Consider the following 22791-nt stretch of genomic DNA (forward strand, 5'->3'; position numbering starts at 1 on the left):
ACATCCTTCTGGTTTGGAGTCCAAGTGTTATTGCCTCCTAAGCTACCCAGTGACTTACTAGAGAGTGAGCATTTCAATTTCTTTTAGACATCATACTTTCTGCAGATCCACTTTATCCATTTGGTCAGATAAAGTGTAGTGGAACACAGTGACAAGGATAATTAACATGGCTGCAAGCTAGCATTCCAAACGTATGGTGGAAGTGTACAAGCCAACATAATACTGCCAATATAGAAAGGCTAATATAAAAGGGTGCTGCACACCAAAAGTGAAATGCAAAAATTCAGCAATACGATTCCATAGTTTAACATGTCAGAAGCCCAGTAGCTCATTCTTTATGCATCCACAACTGTGTTCATTTATTTGCTTCTTCAAAGCAACAGGGATTCCAAATAGACATCCACTAGACAGCTAACATCAGATGCTACAAAAAACAAACAGACACTCAAATTTGAAAACCTGCCAACAGAATTGCATTTTAATGGTGCAGTTTGATGATCTGCTCCTAAGTTAATAGCATATACTTTTTCAAAGTTGATTAAAACACAAGTGGAGGCAGAGCATTAGTAATGCTTTTCACACTTTGGGATTCCTTGAATCCAATAGCAAATTAGAAATGGAAGCCAGAATGGACTCCAAGTTTCAGAATCCTTAGTTTTAAAGCCACATCTTTAAAAGACACTTCATCTTGAGTAATCTTGAAACAATTACAATAGCATAATATTCACGGCTTCCTTTTTCAAAACTTAACATGAAGATCCAATATTACTAGCAACAAAACAATTCTCAAGTAGTCCAAGGATAAAACAAAGAGGATTCTCTCATATTTTATATTATACTGACAACCACTGGAGCACATTGCCTGCACCTATGGAACCTCATTAACTGCCACCTTAACTCAAATGTAAGCTTTGGCATATAATCAAATCCTTGATAAGGATGTTTTGCCACCCTTCTATGTACAGTACATCAATTGCATGCACAGTAAAGTCACTCACATGGCCTAGGTTCGCACATAAGTAACTTTGTGCTCAGAAACTTCCACAGCTTTTCCCTCTCCAGCAGCTTCGATAAACTAGCCATCCCTCTAAATCCAAAGTCAGCGACTGGTAAAATGAAGAAAGTAAACTCGTGTATTTCAGCAATTTCTTTAGAAAATATGTAGACCTTCAGTCCCACAGACTGAAAAATGAACTAATCTTCTTTCATTTCTGGGATGACACATAGCATCTTCGTATCCAGTGTTGATTAACATTACAGGACAAATTCCTTCCAATACCTCCGCAGCAGTTCTTTGTGTGTCTTGTCAAAACTGATATTTTAGATGCAGCCAGATGAAAAGGCAATACATATTTGTAGCAGCCAGGAATAGTCACAAGAACTTTCAATTAGACCAAACCTGACTTTCCTACTCTGAAACATAGTGGAGCCAGTGTATTATCACACAGCATTTTCAAGGCAATTTGCACTGCAATAGATTGTAATAGATTTAAAATAAGAAAAATAAAGTAAAAAAGAATAGGACATAATTACAGTGAATAAGACAAAGGAAAAATGCATTAATTCCTTAAATCAAACGATCAAGTAAAAATGAGAACTGGTGAATGAGGACACGTGGGCAGTACAAGTGAGAGGGAAATCAAAAGGGAAATGTGTCAGGAATTTTCCACCTAGAATAGACAAAAACATAGTACAAGTTGAGTTTTAAGTGTTTTTTCAAAAACAGGGACTACAATAAAATGGCAAAAGAAGCCACAGCACATCAGTACACCAAAATTTAGTACCATTACAAAATGCACTAATGACACCAAATTAGGTGAGCAGGTGATTAGGTAGGGGAGATTAACAGCATTCAGAGAGATTTGGGCCAATTAAGCAGGAGGCAAAGCTATGGTGAATGGATTTTAATCTGTATATAAATGTATGGTGATAGATGTTGGAACAGGAAACAAAGGTATACAATTAATGAATATCCATTAGGCAAAGTAGTATTGGAGAGGGATTTGAATGTGATTATTGTCTGTTCACTTAAGTATCCTGTCAACATGAAGCTGTTATCACTAAGGTTAACCAAGCAGTAGGTTGCATCTCAGGACATTTAGCTGCAGGTCAAAACAAGTTATTTTAATCCTGTGCAACTCATCAGTAACACATTAGGTACAGTGCAACCTAGAAATGGACACCTTACCTTGCAAAAAAATATTAATGCACTAAAAAAGGTTTTATTATTCATTCATGGGATGTGGGTGTCGCTGGCAAGGCCAGTGTTTATTGCCCATCGCTAATTGCCCTTGAGAAGGTGGTGGTGAGCCGCCTTCTTGAACCTCTGCAGTCCGTATGGTGAAGGTTCTCCTGTTAAGTAGGGAGTTCCAGGATTTTGACCCAGCGATGATGAAGAAACAGCGATATATTTCCAAGTCAGGATGGCGTGCGACTTGGGGAGGAACGTGCAAGTGGTGGTGCTCCCAAGCAGCGGTGCTCCCAAGCAGCTGCTGCCCTTGTCCTAGGTGGTAGAGGTCGCGGGTTTGGGAGGTGCTGTCGAAGAAGCCTTGGCGAGTTGCTGCAGTGCCTCTTCTAGATGGTACACACTGCAGCCACGATCACCAGTGGTGGAGGGAGTGAATGTTTGAGATGGTGGATGGAACGCCAATCAAGCAGGCTGCTTTGTGCTGGATGGTGTTGAGTTTCTTGAGTGTTGTTGGAGCTGCACTCATCCAGGCAAGTGGAGAGTATTCAATCACACGCCTGACTTGCACCTTGTAGATAGTAAAAAAGGCTTTGGGGAGTCAGGAAGTGAGCCACTCGCCACAGAATACCCAGCCTTTGACCTGATCTTGCAGCCACAGTATTTATGTGGCTGGTCCGATTAAGTTTCGGGTCAATGGTGACCCCCAGGATGTTGATGGTGGGGGTTTGGGCGATGGTAATGCCGTTGAATGTCAAGGGGAGGTGGTTAGACTCTCTCTTGTTGGAGATGGTCATTGCCTGGCACTTGTCTGGCACGAATGTTACTTGCCACTTATCAGCCCAAGCCTGGATGTTATCCAGGTCTTGCTGCATGCAGGCACAGACTGCTTCATTATCTGAGGGGTTGTGAATGGAGCTGAATACTGTGCAATCATCAGCAAACATCCCCACTTCTGACCTTATGATGGAGGGAAGTGGATGAAACAGCTGAAGATGGTTGGGCCTAGGACACTGCCCTGAGCAACTCCTGCAGCGATGACCTGGGGTTGAGAGGATTGGCCTCCAACAATCACTACCATCTTCCTTTGTGCTAAGTATGACTCCAGCCACTGGAGAGTTCTCCCCAATTCCCATTGACTTCAATTTTACTAGGGCTTCTTGGTACCACATTCGGTTCAGAAAATACGGACAACCGCATGAATTAAGGCTCAAAGTTGTGAAGGGGCACTTATACCCAGTATAGTACCAAGCATAGATCAGAAGATACACAGTTAAATTAGAGTCTGCGCTGCGTTAGATGGTCTGAACCAGAATGGCAATTCAGTTTTTAAATTGTTTTTACAAGGTTTTTTTTTAAAAAAATGTGCAAATATATGAGTGGACCTACTTCACATGCAAAGCTTTTTTTTTAAAAAAAAGTCCCCTGCCCTGTCCGATTTGGAATGAACTAAAAATGACCATCCTGGGTATGAGAATTGGCCTTAGTGGCTCCAGGCTGGGGGGGCACGGAGAATTCAACCAGACTTTCCATTGCATTATGAATATCTGCTGGAAAGTATGCATGTACAGGATCAGTTGCAATGCCCTCTATGATACAGTCGTCTAGACTAGTCTCACTGTCTAGGTTAATGTGTGAACAATAGCCACTTTAGCAAGGCACCATAGGCTGCCACTGCCCATGGTTATGTACTCTATTAATCTACACCTTCAGAAGGAGAGGTGGAAATTGACTGAAAAAAGGCACTCATTACAGAATTTGTTTTTATTGGAGACAGAACGAATGAGAAGTGATGCAACTTAGATATTTAAAGTACTGAGACAGATAGCAGATGTAAGAAGGCTATTTAACTTGCACGATGAAGAAGGTGGAAAATAATTACAAAATTAAAAGACTTCAAACAAGGGATAAAAGGAAAATGTTGCCACAACAGTGGATATATGGAGCAGAGTTCACAGAAAAAGCTTAAACATCTTTACAAAATGATCCTGATAAATGTTTAGTTAGGAATGGGATTGAAGACTATCAAGGAGTGCAGATAAAAATAATCAACAACTACTATGTGGAACAACGGTTCCTACAAAGCTGGGTCAAAGAACTTGATTCCAGATTATGTTACATAGAATGGTTATATTGTGAAGAAAGGGGGGAAATTGCTAGATAAGTTGCAGTTTTGCTCAATTATTTTAGAAAATTTTCAGAACTTATCCTTCAGGATAGAGTCCACAAAGGGGTAAATTGCACATGGTGGTGGAAAGTGCGGGTTTGAGTGGCCAAATGGCCTTTTCTCCCTCCCTATTTTAGTAAATTACTTTCCAACTCTTGAATAGGACTTGTTGCATTCAGTGGGACGAGGGAATAGAAGGACAAAAGAACATTTACAGAACCAGAGAAAATAAAAATATGAAATGGAGAGGGTAAAGTAAAACAAAAAGCAACATGATAATAAGAACTCCACTGCATTTTTTGAAAACCTGTCAACTTACAGGAAAAATAATTGTAGGCTCTGTATAAATCAGATTGCCAGAGAATGACAGACTCATTTTTCCAGTGTCCTTGCATTTAAGATTTAAGAAAAGTTGCATCTGCGCTACCTGCATTCTTATTGTTCTTCCTTAACCTATACTTTCCTGTATTTTACCTCAGTTAAGATTGTTGTTTCATATGACGGTTGATACTTTTCTTTTTCTTGAGCTGTTCGCTTCTCCATTTTTTCTCTATCTGTTTTCTGTTTTCTGTCTGCTCCTTTTGGCTAGAAAAACAGAGGGGAAAAATGAAATCCTGCAACTCAAAATGATGTGGTAGAGAACTATCGCATTAAAACTGAAGTTCCAGTTTGCCCATTGACTCAGTAAGCAAACACACCAGTAAAGTAGAGTGGTACAAGGGTGGCGCCAAATTCAAACCCTAGTTTGTGCTGAGTGGGCTGATCTCAGCGGAGATGGTGGTGACGACAATAACAGGCCTCAGTTCTAGGAAAGCAAATAAAGCAGCCACAGTTTACCACCCTGATTTCTTTTTTTAAAGCAGCGATCCTTCTATTTTTTATATATTATGGACATCGGCGCAAGACAGGATTTTGCTCAGCTGTGATGCTCCCCTCCCCACAATCTAAAAGCTTACCAAAATTAATTCTAGACTCACTCATCAAAAGCAGCATTTTAGTGGGCTGTTCATGTGCCAGTGCCCATTAAATCACATCCCAGCTTCAGTCACCACATTAGGTAGACTGGAGAAGTGGAAAATTATCAAATTATTGAAAAGTTTTAACATTGTAGGATCAACAAAATGACATCCCTATAAAAAGCTTACAAAACTGTATAAAAAGATCCAATTTACACAAAAATTTTACCACAGAATTTCAGGCTATTGGGGACAGATTCTTATCTTTGATGATTATCTGTTCAAATCTCAGCATTACAAAGATGAAATGAATTCTTGGGCACTGAAGGGTTTTCAGCTTCATTAAGTTTCCACATCATAATTCATAAACATCACCCTGAAAAAAAAGGATGCAGACCACAAAACACAACGTGACCAAAGCAGATGCATGAAACTCATTGCTGTCAGTGAGAACTTTGATGACTAGGAATGTTTTCGTAGCAGGTGTGTGAAGGCACACTGTTCAGTAAGAACGAATTAAAATGAAAAATATATACCCGGAAATAAGGACTTACAAGTTTCAAGTAGCAGCATGAAGTCATCTCAATTCCAGGAATGTCAGATTTATAAACATTCATTTTTGCAAACTACTAATATTTGACAAGTATATTCACTATCCATAGAGGCTTGCCAGAATATTAAATCACCAGCTATATTATCTTCAAGATCCAGCGCAGAAGTGCCACCTTAAACTAAAAATGCATCACACAGTACCTTGAAAACTTTAATTTGGCAGCTGGCTGAATGAAGATGATCTGTGTACTCTCCAGTTTCATTTTGCTTGAATGTGTCTATCTGAATCCTGAATGGAACCCCCTTCTCACCCCCATGTTTTCTGGGAGTAAACTCTGTGCTAATGCAATGTACCTGCATGAAAAATAAATTTGTAGTTTCTTGATTTAAAACTGAATACATTAAAGAATTAAGCTACCACAAACTATGCACAGACCATTTTATGGATTTTTCAGTACATACAATAAAACTAGTAGCAGTAAAACTATTATTCAAAATCAAGAGTTCTACAGGCTTTTCAAAGCTAGGCAGAGAAATATTTTATTCACTGTACACTGTAAACTCGTGTCCAAACATGTAGAACTTGCACTTCCAACATTAGATGGCCATTTTCAATTATACCCGATGGCACCCTCGCTAGCTGTTATTCTATTATTTACAGCTAGTAACACCTCTATTTCAATAGAGAACAAATATCTCTACCAACCTGAATAAAAGCAGAGGTGCGTTTTGCTGGGTCCCATAGGAATTCAATAGTATTCAGTTGTGCTGGATTAGTCCTGGGGTCAATAATTCCAACAGACATTGGAATATCTGTAGTTATTTTAAAAATAGAAATCTGTCACATCTCCAGCATAGGCACATAATAAAATCAAAGTCAGTATAACTGATGTGTGTATTTAGCTATACACTGCAATACATAAATTATACCCATCCAGCTCTCTCCTCTTCCTCCAAATGATCAGAGCAAATTTGAGAGAAATTGACTATGAAGTCTAAATGCTGGATAACCAAAAACTAGGAGATTCAACACAGGCTAAAGATTGAACCTTCCTAGTCTATACAGCTCACTGCTACATCACGTGGTATGGTTAACCCATTGACCCATCTGGGAACTACCATTGTTTCTTACACTTAAAAAAACATTAAAGAATGTTATGCCTCACCCAAGGTGTAGCACTGCTCAATATTTTAATTTGGTTATTACTATGGACCAATTAGGCAAATCTACCAGGAAAGGGGTGGGGGAAGAGAAGGAGATAAAGCATATTGAGTGACTACTCATTCAAAAAGATTTCAAACAGAACAATGCAACCTTCCTTTCTTGTATTGAATGGAATATATCCTCACTCAGCAACAGCACAAAGTTTTAAAAACCACAATATTTTGCTTGGCCGTTCTGATCATGCAGATAATTTCAGAATGATACCAACTTCTAGGTATTATCAAGGTCTTATAATAATGATTAATTTTGCCCTTTAATTTTCTTTCAGTTTCATTGCATCAGTTTCATTTATAATTTGTTGTAGTTTTTTTTTTAAAACGAAGCACAAAACTGTCCATGGTCCAGTATTTATCAATGCTCAGAAACACCAGAAGGAGGACTGCGTTTGAAAATAGTTACGTCATATGGTAGTGGGGCTGCTCTTGAGGCTACAGTGCTTCACTGAGGCAGAAAATTGTTTGATCAATGTCGGAGCTAGGAGGAGAAAAATGCTTCCACTTTCAGCATTAACATCTATCTCGAACATAGAATTCTCCAATTAATGACATTTTAAAAAATTAGATTTAAGTGCGGTATTCAAAACGTGGAACCTCAAGATTACATAACAAAACTGATCTGATGTGAGGACATAACCCACATTCGGGCATTAAACATATTTATTGTTTTACTGTGTCTTGCACAGACTATAAGATCTGAGAGGGAGGGGAAGATATGACAAAAGACTAGTCTCTTGTAGAAAATGTACCTAAATCAAGAAGTCTATCCCCAGGCCTGTTCCATTTCCAACCTTCCAGTTGCTGATGCTCGGTGTATTGGAGTCTTCGGTCATGGAATACAACTCGCACTATACTCTAGGGTTGAGAAGGGACAAGTCAGGTTTATTTTCTATGTACAAAGACAATGAATTATGGAATTCTTATTTCTGACAAACTTGATCGTACTGTTAGATAGAGGAAACTGCACATTACTCACCCAAGTCTTTTTATAACCTACTACTATGGTGACTCAACATATAATTTTTTTGCCTGCTGCTTAAGACAGTAGGAACCTGTCCCAGGTTCTATCTCCAGTCTTTGCAAAGTTAGCTTATCTCAGCAAAGGTAGCAGTAGAGGTGCTAGGACAGAAGGAGGGTGGTACAAGTGGCCAGGACCCCTACTCCAAATAGTTATCCTGCAATCCTTTCTACAAATGCATCTGTAGGGACACTTGGTTCGTTGTACCAACTAATCTTGATGTACATGATGTACTGATGTACTTGTAGTATACAATGCACACATAGTATGCAGCTCTTCCGTATTTTCAAATCTATTTACCTGACTGACATATTAGCACATTTGAATTCTAGATCCGACTTGTTGTGCTCCCCTGCACACATTAGCAGATGTCATCAGCTTCCCCCTTTTTCCTGTTCAAAGGGAAATCCACCTAGCAAACTGGATGAAGTGATGAAACACATCAACTGTGGCAAGCAGATCTCTTGACACATCAGACTCAAACTCTCAACATTCTAGTTAGCAGTTGAGCACTGAACAACTTCAGTTTACGGAAATACATCTATAAACCTTGACTGTCAGGGTGCTGCAAAAATCAAACAGTTGCCTACAAGAATTTGCATCATAATGTCTCCAACATAAAAAACACCTTAAAGCACTTCAGTGGAGAAACAGATGCGAAGCAGTAACAGAAAAGCTAGAAAAGACTACCGAAAGCATAGTTTTTAGTATAGAGAAGACTGCTTCCACCCTGGACTCAACAAAGGGAAAGTCTTTGACTAGTTGTAAGAAATGGGGTTTAAAGGCTAGCTACTTTCTTATTACTGCTTTAGTGGGGATTAGCGGTCCACCCAGACAACGGCTTCTCACCTATTGTCTAGATTCACATTATACACCAAGAAAATAAATCTCATTTTCAAATTGTTACAATTAAGTATACATCAACATGCTTTGGTCTTCTGTTCTATTTATATCCATACAAGATATTTGTGAAACCATTTGTCATTTAATTAAAAGGTGACCCACCTTAACCATTTTTCCACTTATTTCTGGTAAATCTCCTATTTTTCGGTTATCCAGCATTCGGACTTCATAAGATTGACCTGTTGAAGTTCAGATGTTAGTTTGTTATAAAGTGAAAAAAGTCTCAGTTCAAAACCAATTACAAAGTAATGATTATTACCAGTAACGTGGTTCAGTGAGAGTCAATTGCAAGTTAATGACCACTACAGTCTACTCTTAATTCAGTCACTTCTTGCTTGAAAATAATCCACCAGTGCAAATTAAACAAAATTACTGGAACACAGCAAATTCTACAAGAACACAAAAAGATGGCATAAAGCATCAAAGCAGCTATCGAAATACATATGAATGAAACTTGTACAAGCTGCAAGTTTCTATAAATTTACACAATTCTGTATGATTGCGGTTTACTTGCTGCCAACAGCACATTAATCCACAAAATTGTGATGTCTATTTAGCACAAAGTTCTATCAGGACATCTGGCTCAGTTGTCAGCCACTTCCTCAGGAATCTCAGATTTTGTCAACAGGCTGTTCCTCTACCTCTCAACTAGCTAGATCCACAGCCTTGAGCTTCCTCCTCATTCTCACTTCCAATGGCAGCATCATCCTCCCACACAGCATCAACAATTTCCTTGTCTCGACATCAATCTTGACATCGTGACTTCCTTATTAACATCAACAATGGATTCAAAACTCATGTCTACTGGCAGTTGCGACAGAGAACTCATGTGCTCAAAGAGATTTGCTGCTTTAGAGTTAGCCATTGGTACCTGAATGAGATCTCAACTGCTGGTAGGATGAATTTACTGTTCCAAGAACAGTTGGCAATAGATTCTGCTTTTAGATGCAGGCACTACGCTTGAGCCCCAGGGCTGTCAACGATCAAGGCAACTTTTCTGTCTTGTAATATTATGCTTCAGTCAAAGTGACACAGCCACTGTCCAAAAAAGAGCACCAGTCATCCACAACATTTCAGTGTCTCTGTAAGCAACAGGCAAAATAACCCCATCAGGAATTTTTTGGGGCAGGGGCTAGAATTCCCAATCACCAGGTACTTTATTTCCCCCCCAGTCATGCTAGAGCAAACCATCACGACACTTTGTTATTTAGCCTTTTTCCCAGCAGACCATTTTTCATTGATGAAAGCTCATGTTCTGCTTGGGAGCAACTAGTTTTTAAAAAAAGCCAGTTCTTCCGATATCTTTGGGCTTATAACAAAATAATAATTTATAAATTTTATTGCTCATCCAGTGGTCAACACTTTCTGTGGGAACATTGCTTGCATCGTCTGGACTTAACTGCAAGGTGGTTTATGAAGCAGCTGATCCATGTTGCAGAAATGGGGTTGTTTCCAACCAAATTCTTTGGCGAATTCATTCACCCTTTCCACCAAGACAAAGCTAGATTGCCCTGGAAGGTTAGCTGTTTTGTTGATCATGGGGTTGAAATTGGATTAAACTGGTCAGGGCCCATTGGCAGTGAGACTATGAATTAACCAATAATTCCAATTATGAGCTACTAATTAAATAATGAATTTTCAGTGCAAAATTTTTTTTTGCATGATTTGAATAAAGCAACTTTGCATTAAAAGTACACTAGGGTCTCTACCAAAAACCTGGATAAGTGAGAAGCAACTGCAAAATAATGACCATTACCAGTAAAAGAAAAAACAAAACCCTGCAGATGCTGGAAATCTAAGGAGACGAGAAGAATTTTTTTTTCACTGCGAGTTGTTATGATCTGGAATACACTGCCCGAAAGTGTGGTAGAAGCAGATTCAATAGTAACTTTTAAAAGGGAATTGTAGGGCTGTAGTAAAAGAGCCGGGACAGGCATGATGTGCCAAATGGCCTCCCTTCTGTGCTGTATGATTCTCTGAAATATGAAATAAAAACAGAACGTGCTGGAAACACGCAGTTCTGACAAAGGTCATCGACCTGAAACAGTAACCCTACCTTTCTCTCTCCACAGATGCTGCCTGACCTGCTGCGTGTTTCCACTATTGCCAGTGATGTGATTGAAAAATTTTTGTTTCATCAAAAACACTGCCAAAATTTTGTTCATACTAGGTTACATTGTTAGGAAAGCTGTTATCTTTTACAAAATAATCTGTATTCTTAACCCTTCAAAATCTTCTCAACCATCTACAAGGCTCAAGTTAGGAGTGCAATATTCAAGTTGGCTCGATGGGTGAATTTTGCATCGGACACAGGAACAGGAGTAGGCCACTCGAGCATGTTCCACCATTCAATTAGAACATGGCTGATCTGCACCTCAACTCCATTTACCCACCTTTGCTCCATATCCCTTAATACCCTTCTCCAAAAATCCATCAATCTCAGTCTTAAAATTTCAATTGACCCAGCATCCACAGCATTTTCATAGAATCATAGAAAGTTTACAGAACAGGAGGCTATTCAGCCCATCGAGTCCACGCTGGCTCTATGCACGAGCAATCCAGCTACTCCCACTCCCCCGTCCTATTCCCGCAGCCCTGCACATTTTTTCGTTTCAAGTACTTAGCCAGTTCCCTTTTGAAGACCATGATTGAATCTGCCTCCACCACTCCCTCGGGCAGTGCATTCCAGATCCCAAACACTCGCTGTGTAAAAAAAAGTTTTTCCTCATGTCACCTTAAATCTATGTTCTCTGGCTCTTGACCCTTCCACCAATGGAAACAGTTTCTCTCTATCTACTCTGACTGGACCCTTCATGATTTTGAATACCTCCATCAAATCTCCTCTCACCCTTCTCTGTTCCAAGGAGAACAATCTCAGCTTCTCCAGTCTATGCACGTAAATTAAGTCCCTCATCCCTGGAATCATTCCAGTAAATCTCCTCTGCACCCATGCTAAGGCCTTGACATCCTTCCTAAAGTGCGGTGTCCAGAATTGGACACAATACTCCAGTTGTGGCCGAACCAGTGTTTTATAAAGGTTCATCATGACTTCCTTGCTTTTGTACATTATGCCTCTATTTATAAAGCCCAGGATCCCATAAGCTTTTTTAACCGCTTTCTCAACCTGCCCTGCCACCTTCAACGATTTGTGCAAATATACGCCCAGATCCCTCTGTTCCTCTACCCCTTTTAAAACTGTGCCCTCTGGTTTATATTGCCTCTCATTTTTCCTACCGAAATGCATCACCTCTCATTTTTCCACATTAAACTTCATCTGCCACATGTCCTCCCCATGCCACCAGCATGTCTATATCCTCTTGAAGTCGACCGCTATCCTCCTCACTGTTCACTAACCCTTCCAAGTTTTGTGCCACCTGCAAATTTTGAAATTGTGCCCTGTACTCCCAAATCCAACTCATTAATATATATCAAGAAAAGCAGTGGTCCCAGCACTGACCCACGGGGAACACTACTGCACACCTCCCTCCAGTCCGAAAAACAACCATTCATCACCACTCTCTGTTTCCTGTCATTTAGCCAATTCTGTATCCATGTTGCTACTGCCCCCTTTATTCCATGGGCCACAATCTTAATAGCAAGCCTACCATGAGGCACTTCAAACGCTTTTTGAAAATCCATATATACCACATCAACTGCATTGCCCTGATCTACCCTCTCTGTTACCTCATCAAAAAACGCTATCAAGTTGGTTAAACACGATTTGCCGTTGACAAATCCGGTCTGGCTTTCCCTAATCGATCCATACTCGTCCAAGTGACTGTTAACTCTGTCCCGGATTATAGTTTCCAGCGGGTACGGTAGCATTGTGGTTATGTTACAGGACTAGTAATACAGAGGCCTGGACTAATAATCCGGAGTTATGGATTCAAATCCCGCCACGGCAGCTGGGGAATTCAAATTCAATTAATTAAATAAAAAATCTGGACTATTTCTGGTGGCCATGTAACTGACGGATTGTCGTAAAAACCCATCTGGTTCACTAATGTCCTATAGGGAAGGAAACCTGCTGTCCCTACTTGGTCTGGCCTATATGTCACTCCAGACCCACAGCAATGTGATTGATTCTTAATCACCCTCTGAAATGGCCTAGCAAGCCACTCAGTAGTAAAATCTCGCTACGTCACAATAAGAATAAAACCGGATGGACCACCTGGCATCGGACCACTAGGCACCGGACACAACAAAGGCAAACCAAGCCCAGTCAACCCTACAAAGTCCTCCTCACTAACATCCGGGGACTTGTGCCAAAACTGGGAGAGCTGTCGCACAGACTAGTTAAGCAACAGCCTGACATAGCCATACTCACAGAATCATACCTTTCAGCCAACGTCCCAGACTCTTCCATCACCATCCCTGGGTATGTCCTGTCCCACCAGCAGGACAGATCCACCAGGGGTGGCGGTACAGTGATATACAGTCAGGAGGGAGTGGCCCTGGGAGTCCTTAACATTGACTCCGGACCCCATGAAATCTCATGGCATCAGGTCAAACATGGGCAAGGAAACCTCCTGCTGATTATCACCTGCCAACCTCCCTCAGCTGATGAATCAGTCCTCCTCCATGTTGAGCACCACTTGGAGGAAGCACTGAGGGAGGTAAGGGCACAGAATGTACTCTGGGTGAGGGACTTCAATGTCTATTACCAAGAGTGGCTTGGTAGCACCACTACTGACCGAGCTGGCCGAGCCCTGAAGGACACAGCTGTCAGATTGGGCCTGCAGCAGGTGGTGAGCGAACCAACACGAGGGAAAAACCTACTTGACCTCGTCCCCACCAATCTACCTGTCGCAGATGCATCAGTCCATGACAGTATTGGTAGGAGTGACCACCACACAGTCCTTGTGGAAAAGAAGTCCCGCCTTCCCACTGAGGACACCATCCAACATGTGTCGCACTATCACCGTGCTAAATGGGATAGATTCAGAACAGATCTAGCAGCCCAAACTGGGCATCCATGAGGCGTTGTGGGCCTTCAGCAGCAGCAGAATTGTATTCCAGCACAATCTGTAACCTCATGGCCCGGCATATTCCTCACTCCACCATTACCAACAAGCCAGGGGATCAACCCTGGTTCAATGAGTAGTGTAGAAGAACATGCAAGGGGCAGCACCAGGCATACCTAAAAATCAGCTGCCAACCTGGTGAAACTACAACACTGGACTACATGCATGATAAACAACAGAAGAAACATGCTATAGACAGAGCTAAGCAATTCCACAACCAACGGATCAGATCAAAGCTCTGCAGTCCTGCCACATCCAGTCGTAAATGGTGGTGGACAATTAAACAACTAACGGGAAGATGAAGCTCTGTGAACATCCCCATCCTCAATGATGGCGGAGTCCAGCACGTGAGTGCAAAAGACAAGGCTGAAGCATTTGCAACCATCTTCAGCCAGAAGCGCCGAGTGAATGATCCATCTCGGCCTCCTCCCAATATCCCCACCATCACAGAAGCCAGTCTTCAGCCAATTCAATTCACTCCACGTGATATCAAGAAACAGCCAAGTGCACTGGATACAACAAAGGCTATGGGCCCTGACAACATCCCAGCTGTAGTGCTGAAGGCTTGTGCTCCAGAACTAGCCGCGCCTCAAGCGGCACTTACTCACCAATAACCTGCTCACCGATGCTTAGTTTGGGTTCCGCCAGGACCACTCTGCTCCAGACCTCATTATAGCCTTGGTCCAAACATGGACAAAAGAGCTGAAATCCAGAGGTGAGGTGAGAATGACTGCCCTTGACATCAAAGCAGCATTTGACCGAGTGTGGCACCAAGGAGCCCTGGTAAAATTGAAGTCAATGGGAATCAGGGGGAAAACTCTCCAGTGGCTGGAGTCATAACTAGCACAAAGGAAGATGGTAGTGGTTGTTGGAGGCCAATCCTCTCAACCCCAGGACATTGCTGCAGGAGTTCCTCAAGGCAGTGTCCTAGGCCCAACCATCTTCAGCTGCTTCATCAATGACCTTCCCTCCATCATAATGTCAGAAATGGAGATGTTTGCTGACGATTGCAGTGTTCAGTTCCATTCGCAACCCCTCAGATAATGATGCAGTCCGTGCCCGCAAGCAGCAAGACCTGGACAACAGCCAGGCTTGGGCTCATAAGTAGCAAGTAACATTCGGGCCAGACAAGTGCAGGCAATGACCATCTCCAACAAGAGAGAGTCTAACCACCTCCCCATGACATTCAACAGCATTACCATTGCCGAATCCCCCACCATCAATGTCCTGGGGGTCACCATTGACCAGAAACTTAACTGTACCAGCCACATAAATACTGTGGTTACAAGAGCAAGTCAGAGGCTGGGTATTCTGCAGCGAGTGACTCACCTCCTGACTCTCCAAAGCCTTTCCATCATCTACAAGGCACAAGTCAGGAGTGTGATGGAATACTCTCCACTTGCCTGGATGAGTGCAGCTCCAACAACACTCAAGAAGTTCGACACCATCGAGGACAAAGCAGCCCGCTTGATTGGCACCCCATCCACCACCCTAAACATTCACTCCCTTCACCACCGGTGCACCGTGGCTGCAGTGGGTACCATCCAAAGGATGCACTGCAGCAACTCGCCAAGGCTTCTTCAACAGCACCTCCCAAACCCGCAACCTCTACTACCTAGAAGGACAAGGGCAGCAGGCACATGGGAACACCACCTGCACATTCCCCAAGACACCATCCCGATTTGGAAATATATCGCCGTTCCTTCATCGTTGCTGTGGGAGAACCTTCACCACACGGACTGCGGCGGTTCAAGGTGGCGGCTCACCACCACCTTCTCGAGGGCAATTGGGGATGGGCAATAAATGCTGGCCTTACCAGTGACGCCCACATCCCATGAACGAATAAAAAAAAGTTTCCCCACCACCGAGGTTAAACTGACTGACTGACCTAAAGTTGCTGGGTTTATCTTTACACCCTTTTTTGAACAAGGGTGTAGCATTTGCAATTCTCCAGTCCTCAGGCACCGCCCCTGTATCTAAGGATGTCTGGAAGATTATGGCCAGTACCTCCGCAATTTCCACCCTTACTTCCCTCAGCATCCTAGGGTGCATCTCATCTGGACCAGGTGACTTATCTATTTTAAGTAGGCAAGCCTTTCTAGTACCTCTTCTTTCTCAATTTTTAGCCCATCCAGTATCTTAACTATATCTTCCTTTACCGAGACTCTGGTATCATCTTCTTCCTTGGTAAAGGCCAATCCAAAGTACTCATTTAGTACCTCAGCCATGCCCAATGCCTCCTTGAGTAGATCTCCTTTATGGTCCCTAATCGGTCCCACCTCTCCTCTTATTCCCTGTTTACATGTCTGTAGAAGACTTCTGGATTTCCTTTTTATGTTGTCCGCAAGTCTATTCTCATACTTTCTTTGTCCCTCTTATTTCCTTTTTCACTTCCCCTCTGAACTTTCTATATTCTGCCTGGTTCTCACTTGTCTTATCAACCTGACACCCGTCATACACCGCTTTTTTCCGCTTCATCTTACTCACTATCTCCTTTGTCATCCCAGGAGCTCTGGCTTTAGCTGCCCTACCTTTCTCCCTTGTTGGAATGTACCTTGTCTGTACTCGAATCATCATCTCTTTAATGGCCGCCCACTGTTCAATTATAGTTTTGCTTGCCAATCTTGGATTCCAATTTACCCGGGCCAGATCTGTTCTCATCCCACTGAAATTGGTCCTCCTCCAATTGAGTATTTTTGCTTTAGAGTGGTCAGGATCCTTTTCCATAGCTATTCTAAACCTTATGATACTATGATCACTGCTCCCTAAATGCTCTCCCACTGACACTTGCTCCACTTGACCCGTCTCATTCCCTAGAACCAAGTCCAGCAATGCCTCCTTCCTCGTTGGGCTGGAAATATACTGGTCGAGAAAGTTATCCTGAACACATTTCAAAAATTCCTCCCTTTCTTTGCCCCTTATATTATTGTTATCCCAGTCTATATTTGGATAGTTGAAATCCCCAGTTATTACTACTCCGTGGCTTTTGCACCTCTCTTATTTCCCTGCAAAGTTGCTCCTCTGTATCCTTCCCACTAGCTGGTGGCCTATAGAATACCCCCTGTAGTGTAATGGCACCTCTATTGTTCCTTAACTCTAACCAAATAGATTCTGTCCTTGACCCCTCCAGGAAATCCCCTCTCTTCACCACTGCCATATTCTCCTTAATCAACACTGCCACCACCACCCCTCCTTCCTTTCCTTCCCTATCTTTCCTAAACTCCTTGCATCCAGGAATATTTAGTACCCAATCCTGCCCTTTTTTGAGCCTTTTCGGGGGAGCAAGTTCGATTTCCACTACCCATTGTGTAATAAAGTGCTTCCTGATTTCACTCCTAAATGGCCTGGCTCCAATTTTAAGATTATGCTCTCTCGTCCAGGATTACTCCACTTGAGGAAATAGTTTCTCTGTATCTACCCTGTCGAATATTTAAACACCTCGATTCGATCACCTCTCAACCTTCCACAAACCAAGTTTATGCAGCCATAGCAACATAGAAAATATGAATAGGAGCAGGAGTAGGCCATTCGACTCTGCTCCATCATTCAATATGATGATGGCTGATCCACTATCTCAATACCATATTCCCTCGCTCTCCCCATATCCCTTGATGCCTTTTGTGTCCAGAAATCCATCTAGCTCCTTAAATATATTCAGTGACTTGGCCTCCACAGCCCTCTGTGGTAGAGAATTCCACAGGTTCACCACCCTGAGTGAAGAAATTTCTCCTCATCTCAGTCTTACATGTCCTACCCTGTAGCCTGAGACAGTGACCCCTCGTTCTAGACCACCCCAGCCAGGGGAAACATCCTCCCTGCATCCAGTCTGTCTAGCCCTGTCAAAATTTTATATGTTTCAATGAGATCCCCCCTCATTCTTCTAAACTCTAGTGAATACAGGCCAAGTCGACCCAATCTCTTCTCATATGACAGTTCTGCCATCCCAGGGATCAGTCTGGGGAACCTTCGCTGTACTCCCCTCTATGGCAAGTATATCCTTTCTTAGGTAAGGAGACCAAAACTGCACACAATTATCCAGGTGTGGTCTCACCAAGGTCCTGTATAACTGCAGTAAGACACCCTTGCTCCTGTACGCAAATCCTCTTGCAATGAAGGCCAACATACCATTTGCCTTCCTAACTGCTTGCTGCACCTGCATGTTTGCTTTCAGTGACTGGTGTACAAGGACACCCAGGTCCCTTTGTACATCAACAGTCCCCAATCGATTACCATTTATATAATACTCTGCCTTTGTTTTTCCTTCCGAAGTGGATAACTTCACATTTATCCACATTATACTGCATCTGCCATGTATTTGCCCACTCACTCAACTTGTCTAAATCGCCTTGAAGCCTCTTTGCATCCTCCTCACAACTCACAATCCCACCTAGTTTTGTGTCATCAGCAAACTTGGAAATATTACATTTGGTTCCCTCATCCAAATCATTGATATATATTGTGAATAGCTGGGGCCCAAGCACCGATCCCTGCGGTACCCACCAGTCACTGCCTGTCACCAGAAAAAAGACCCATTTATTCCTACTCTCTGTTTCCTGTCTGTTAACCAATTTTCAATCCATGCCAGTATATTACCCCCAATCCCTTTGCTTTAATTTTGCACACGAACCTCTCATGTGGGGCTTTATCAAAGGCCTTCTGAAAATCCAAATAAACCACATCCACTGGTTCTCCTTTATCTATTCTACCAGTTACATCCTCAAAAAACTCCAGTAGGTTTGTCAAACATGATTTCCCTTTCATAAATCCATGTTGACTTTGTCTAATCCCATTGATATTTTCTAAGTGTCCTGTTATCACATCCTTTATAACAGACTCTAGCATTTTCCCTACTACTGATGTTAGGCTAACCGGTCTGTAGTTCCCTGTTTTCTCTCTCCCTCCTTTTAAATAGTGGGGTTAAATTTGCCACCCTGCAATCTGCAGGAACTGTTCCACAATCTATAGAATTTTGGAAGATGGCAACTAATGCATCCACTATTTCTGTGGCTACCTCTTTTAGTACTCTGGGATGCAGATTATCAGGTCCTGGAGATTTATCAGCTTTCAGTCCCATTAATTTCTCCAGCACTATTTTTTTTTTACTAATACTAATTTCCTTTAATTCCTCCTTCCCACTAGTCCCTTGGTTCCCTGGCATTTCTGGGAAGTTATTTGTGTCGTCTTGCGTGAAGACAGAACCGAAGTATTTGTTTAATTGCTCTGCCATTTCAGTGTTCCCCATTATAAATTCTCCCTTTTCTGACTGAGAGGCCTACATTTGTGTTCACTAATCTTTTTTCTTTTTACATACTTGTAGAAACTTTTACAGTCCACTTTTATGTTCCTTGCAAGTTTACTCTCATACACTTTTTCCCCTCTTAATCAATCTCTTAGTCCTTTTTGCTGAATTCTAAACTGCACACAATCCTCAGGCTTGCTACTTTTTCTGGCAACTTTATGTGACTCCTCTTTGGATCTAATACTATCCTTAATTTCTTTTGTTAGCCATGGTTGGGCTGCATTTCCTTGTGTGTTTTTGTGCCAGAAAGGAATGTATAATTGTTGCAATTCATTAACCAGTCCTCATTATTATTCCACGCCTTGGTATCATTCCAGTGAATCTGCATATACATTTTCTATATTATAGCTGTAATATCTGTGCTGAATGTATCTTGCTGATAGATGAAAGATACACAAAACTTTCCAAAAAAACAAGAATTGTAAACTACAATGGAAAATGTAAATCTCCAAATAAAAAGTCTAGAAAGAGCTAACCCAATGTGGACTGCATCCAGAAGAGGATGGTTCGGAACAAATTCCTAATAAGAACAAGGGGTAGGTATGGGGACTTCCTGAATTCTGAACGTATGTATGAGGTTCACAGATCAACACATGTATACCTGAAATGTACAGAGGTACTCCTAACTCAAGCGGTATGTGTTATGTTTTACACCACTGACCTATGCAATTTGAAACTACATGAAATATTGATGACATTACACTGATACTATAAAACAAGATCAATATCAGCTCTGTATCCACAAAACTAAACATCTTTTGGAGCATGCCAGTGGTGCAATCAGTCACTGGTTGGTGTGATGGCCAGCCTCTCAGACCCCAAGTTACACCCTCCCCCCACCCCCCATCTTCTGCCGCTTACTCCCCCAAATCCTGGAGTCTCATCAAAGCATGATCCATACCTCAATCGTGTCCTCCATCCCCAGTCATTGTACCCAGTCACCATGCTGAGCTATGGAGCAGTCTGTTGCTGGTATATTCTCACAATCCGCCACTCAGGGAATCCTGACCTGAGCAAGGACACTGAACGACACACCAAGCAGAGGCCAGACACTTGCTCAGAGAGAGAAAGGGAACCATGGCACCTAGCAGTTTCCTATCTATGTTCCTCAACCAAGGGCAGTGCCTGATGCAGGTTAAGAGAAAGCAGATTTTTTTTAAAATATCTAATAGAAAAATGGGACATAAGTAACATTAAGATAGAAACAGAATCCATATGGATTGAGACAAAGGATAAGGGGGGATAGATCACGTTAATAAGTATATTCTATGGGTTACCTAATAGTGGAAAGGAAGTGGAGGATTAAATATTTAGATAAATCTATGAAATGAGTAAAAAAGCATCAAATAATCAAGGGAGATCTCAACCACCCCCAAATAAACTGGCAGGAAGAGGAGGTAGGGAAAGGAGAAAAGGGAATGGAGTTTTTAAACAGTGTGTACAGGATTCCTTTCTTACCCAGTATGTGAGAAGCGCAATAAGAGAGGAATCACTGCTGGATTTGGTAATGGGAAATGAACCAGAACAGATAAGAAGTACGTATGGGGGAACACCTAGGCAACAGCGATCATCGCATGATACGGTTTAAAATAATGAAGATGACATAAGTAAGACAAACACCAAAGTATCAGATGGGAAAAAAGCTAATTTTGAGGGGATGAGAATGAAACTAGGGAAGGTAAACGGGAAAAAAATTTTGACAAAGAAATAGAACAACAGTGGGTAATATTTAAAATGATCATCAAGAGAGTTCAGGAGAAGCATATTCCTCTAAAAAGCAAGAACAAACTAGTCAATAATGAAACAACATGGATGATTAAAGAGATACGGGTAAAACTGAAACTAAAGAAAAAGGCATACTCTAAGTACATAGACAATAAAGGAGGTTGACAAAAGGGAATGCGAAGGAAAGAAGTCAAAAAAACAATTAGGAAAGCGAAGAGGAACTATGAGATTAAATTATGAAGGAATATAAAATGGAATAGTAAAGTATTCCAGAGACACAAATAACAAAAGAAAAATCAGAATAGGAATCGGGCCACTAAGGGATGCACAAGATTAACTCACAGGTAAGAACAGCGAAATGGCAGAAATATTGAAGTTAATTTGCCTCTGTATTTATAAGGGAGACTAATGAGGTGGGCATGACATTATAAGAAATCAAAAAAGATCTTAAAAATTTTTAAGATAGAAAGCAGGGGGTGGGGGGGGGGGGGGAAGATAATTGAAAAACTAATCAAACTTAGGAAGGATAAGACCCTAGGGCTGGATGGATTGCATCCTCGAATGTTAAAAGTTAGGGAGGAGATAGCAGAGGCATTATTACATATATATAAAAATTCACTAGAAAAGGGAATAATGCCAGAGGACTGGTGGACAGCTAATGTCATTCATATATTTTAAAAGGGAGATAAGAACAGATCCAGTGAACTATAGACCAGTTAGCTTAACATCAGTGGAAGGAAATATAATGGAATCTTTACTCAATGATGTTATAGAGAGACATCGACAGAACGAAAAAATATAGAATAGTCAGCACAGATTTCAGAAGGGAAAGTCATGCTTGACCAACCTTACTGAATTCTTTGAAGTAGCAATTAATGTAATATATTTGGATTTTCAAAAGGCCTTCGATAAGGTACCGCATTGCAGATTCATGGCTAAGGTCAGAGCATATGGAGTCAGGACAGTTAGCAGAATGGATAGCAAGTTGGCCACAAATCAGAAGAGAGCAGGGGTTAAGGATAGCTACTCAGACTGGCAAAAGGTTGGAAGTGGTGTTCGACAAGGATCGGTGCTGGGACCACTGTTGTTCACAATTTAACATCAACGGTTTGGATTCGGAAATTAGAAGTACAATTTCAAAATTTGCAGACGATACCAAATTAGGGGTGCAGTTAATACAAAGGAAGAATGCCTCAAAATGTAAGAGGACATTAATAAACTTGCAGAATGGGTGTATAATTGGCAAATGAATTTCAATACAGATAACTTCGAGGTGGTGCATTTTGGTAAGAAGAATAAGGAGGCCACATACTGCTTGGATAATAAGAACTTAAACAGGACAGAGGAGCAAAGGGATCTCGGGGTACAGATACACAAATCACAAAGTAGCGACGCAGGTTAATAAAGCCATAAAAAAGGCAAATCAAGCACTAGGGTTCATTTCTAAAAGGGATAGAATTGAAAAGCAAAGAAGTTATGTTAAACTTGTATGGAACCTTGGTTAGACCACACTTGGGGAATTGTGCACAGTTCTGGTCTCCATATTATAAAAAGGGTATAGAGGCATTGGAGAGGGTGCAAAAATGATTCAGAAGGATGATACCAAAACTGAGAAGATACCCTTATCAGGAAAGGCTGAACAGGGTGGAAGCTGGAAAAGTGGGCTTGCGGTAGAGTGAGGTGCTGAGGTGCCCGTCTTTGATGGAGATTCGTGTGTCCAAGAAAGAAACTGATTCTGAGG

At 41.6% G+C, this 22791-nt stretch overlaps 1 protein-coding gene across 4 annotated transcripts in view; it reads right to left on the bottom strand.

The window, feature by feature from the left end:
* Nucleotides 1-22791, bottom strand: part of LOC137318183 (upstream-binding protein 1-like) — a 73939-nt gene that overhangs the window by 26444 nt on the left and 24704 nt on the right. For all 4 annotated transcript variants that reach the window (XM_067981154.1, XM_067981157.1, XM_067981144.1 and 1 more), the window contains exons 3-7: nucleotides 9105-9181; nucleotides 7831-7936; nucleotides 6567-6673; nucleotides 6062-6214; nucleotides 4827-4937 (exon numbers count right to left, since the gene is read on the bottom strand). In XM_067981154.1, coding sequence (XP_067837255.1) covers nucleotides 4827-4937; nucleotides 6062-6214; nucleotides 6567-6673; nucleotides 7831-7936; nucleotides 9105-9181 — 554 coding nt within the window. The remainder of the gene's footprint in view (nucleotides 1-4826; nucleotides 4938-6061; nucleotides 6215-6566; nucleotides 6674-7830; nucleotides 7937-9104; nucleotides 9182-22791) is intronic.

Source organism: Heptranchias perlo, chromosome 3 (genome assembly GCF_035084215.1).
Source record: "Heptranchias perlo isolate sHepPer1 chromosome 3, sHepPer1.hap1, whole genome shotgun sequence".
Classification (NCBI taxonomy): Eukaryota; Metazoa; Chordata; class Chondrichthyes; order Hexanchiformes; family Hexanchidae; genus Heptranchias; species Heptranchias perlo.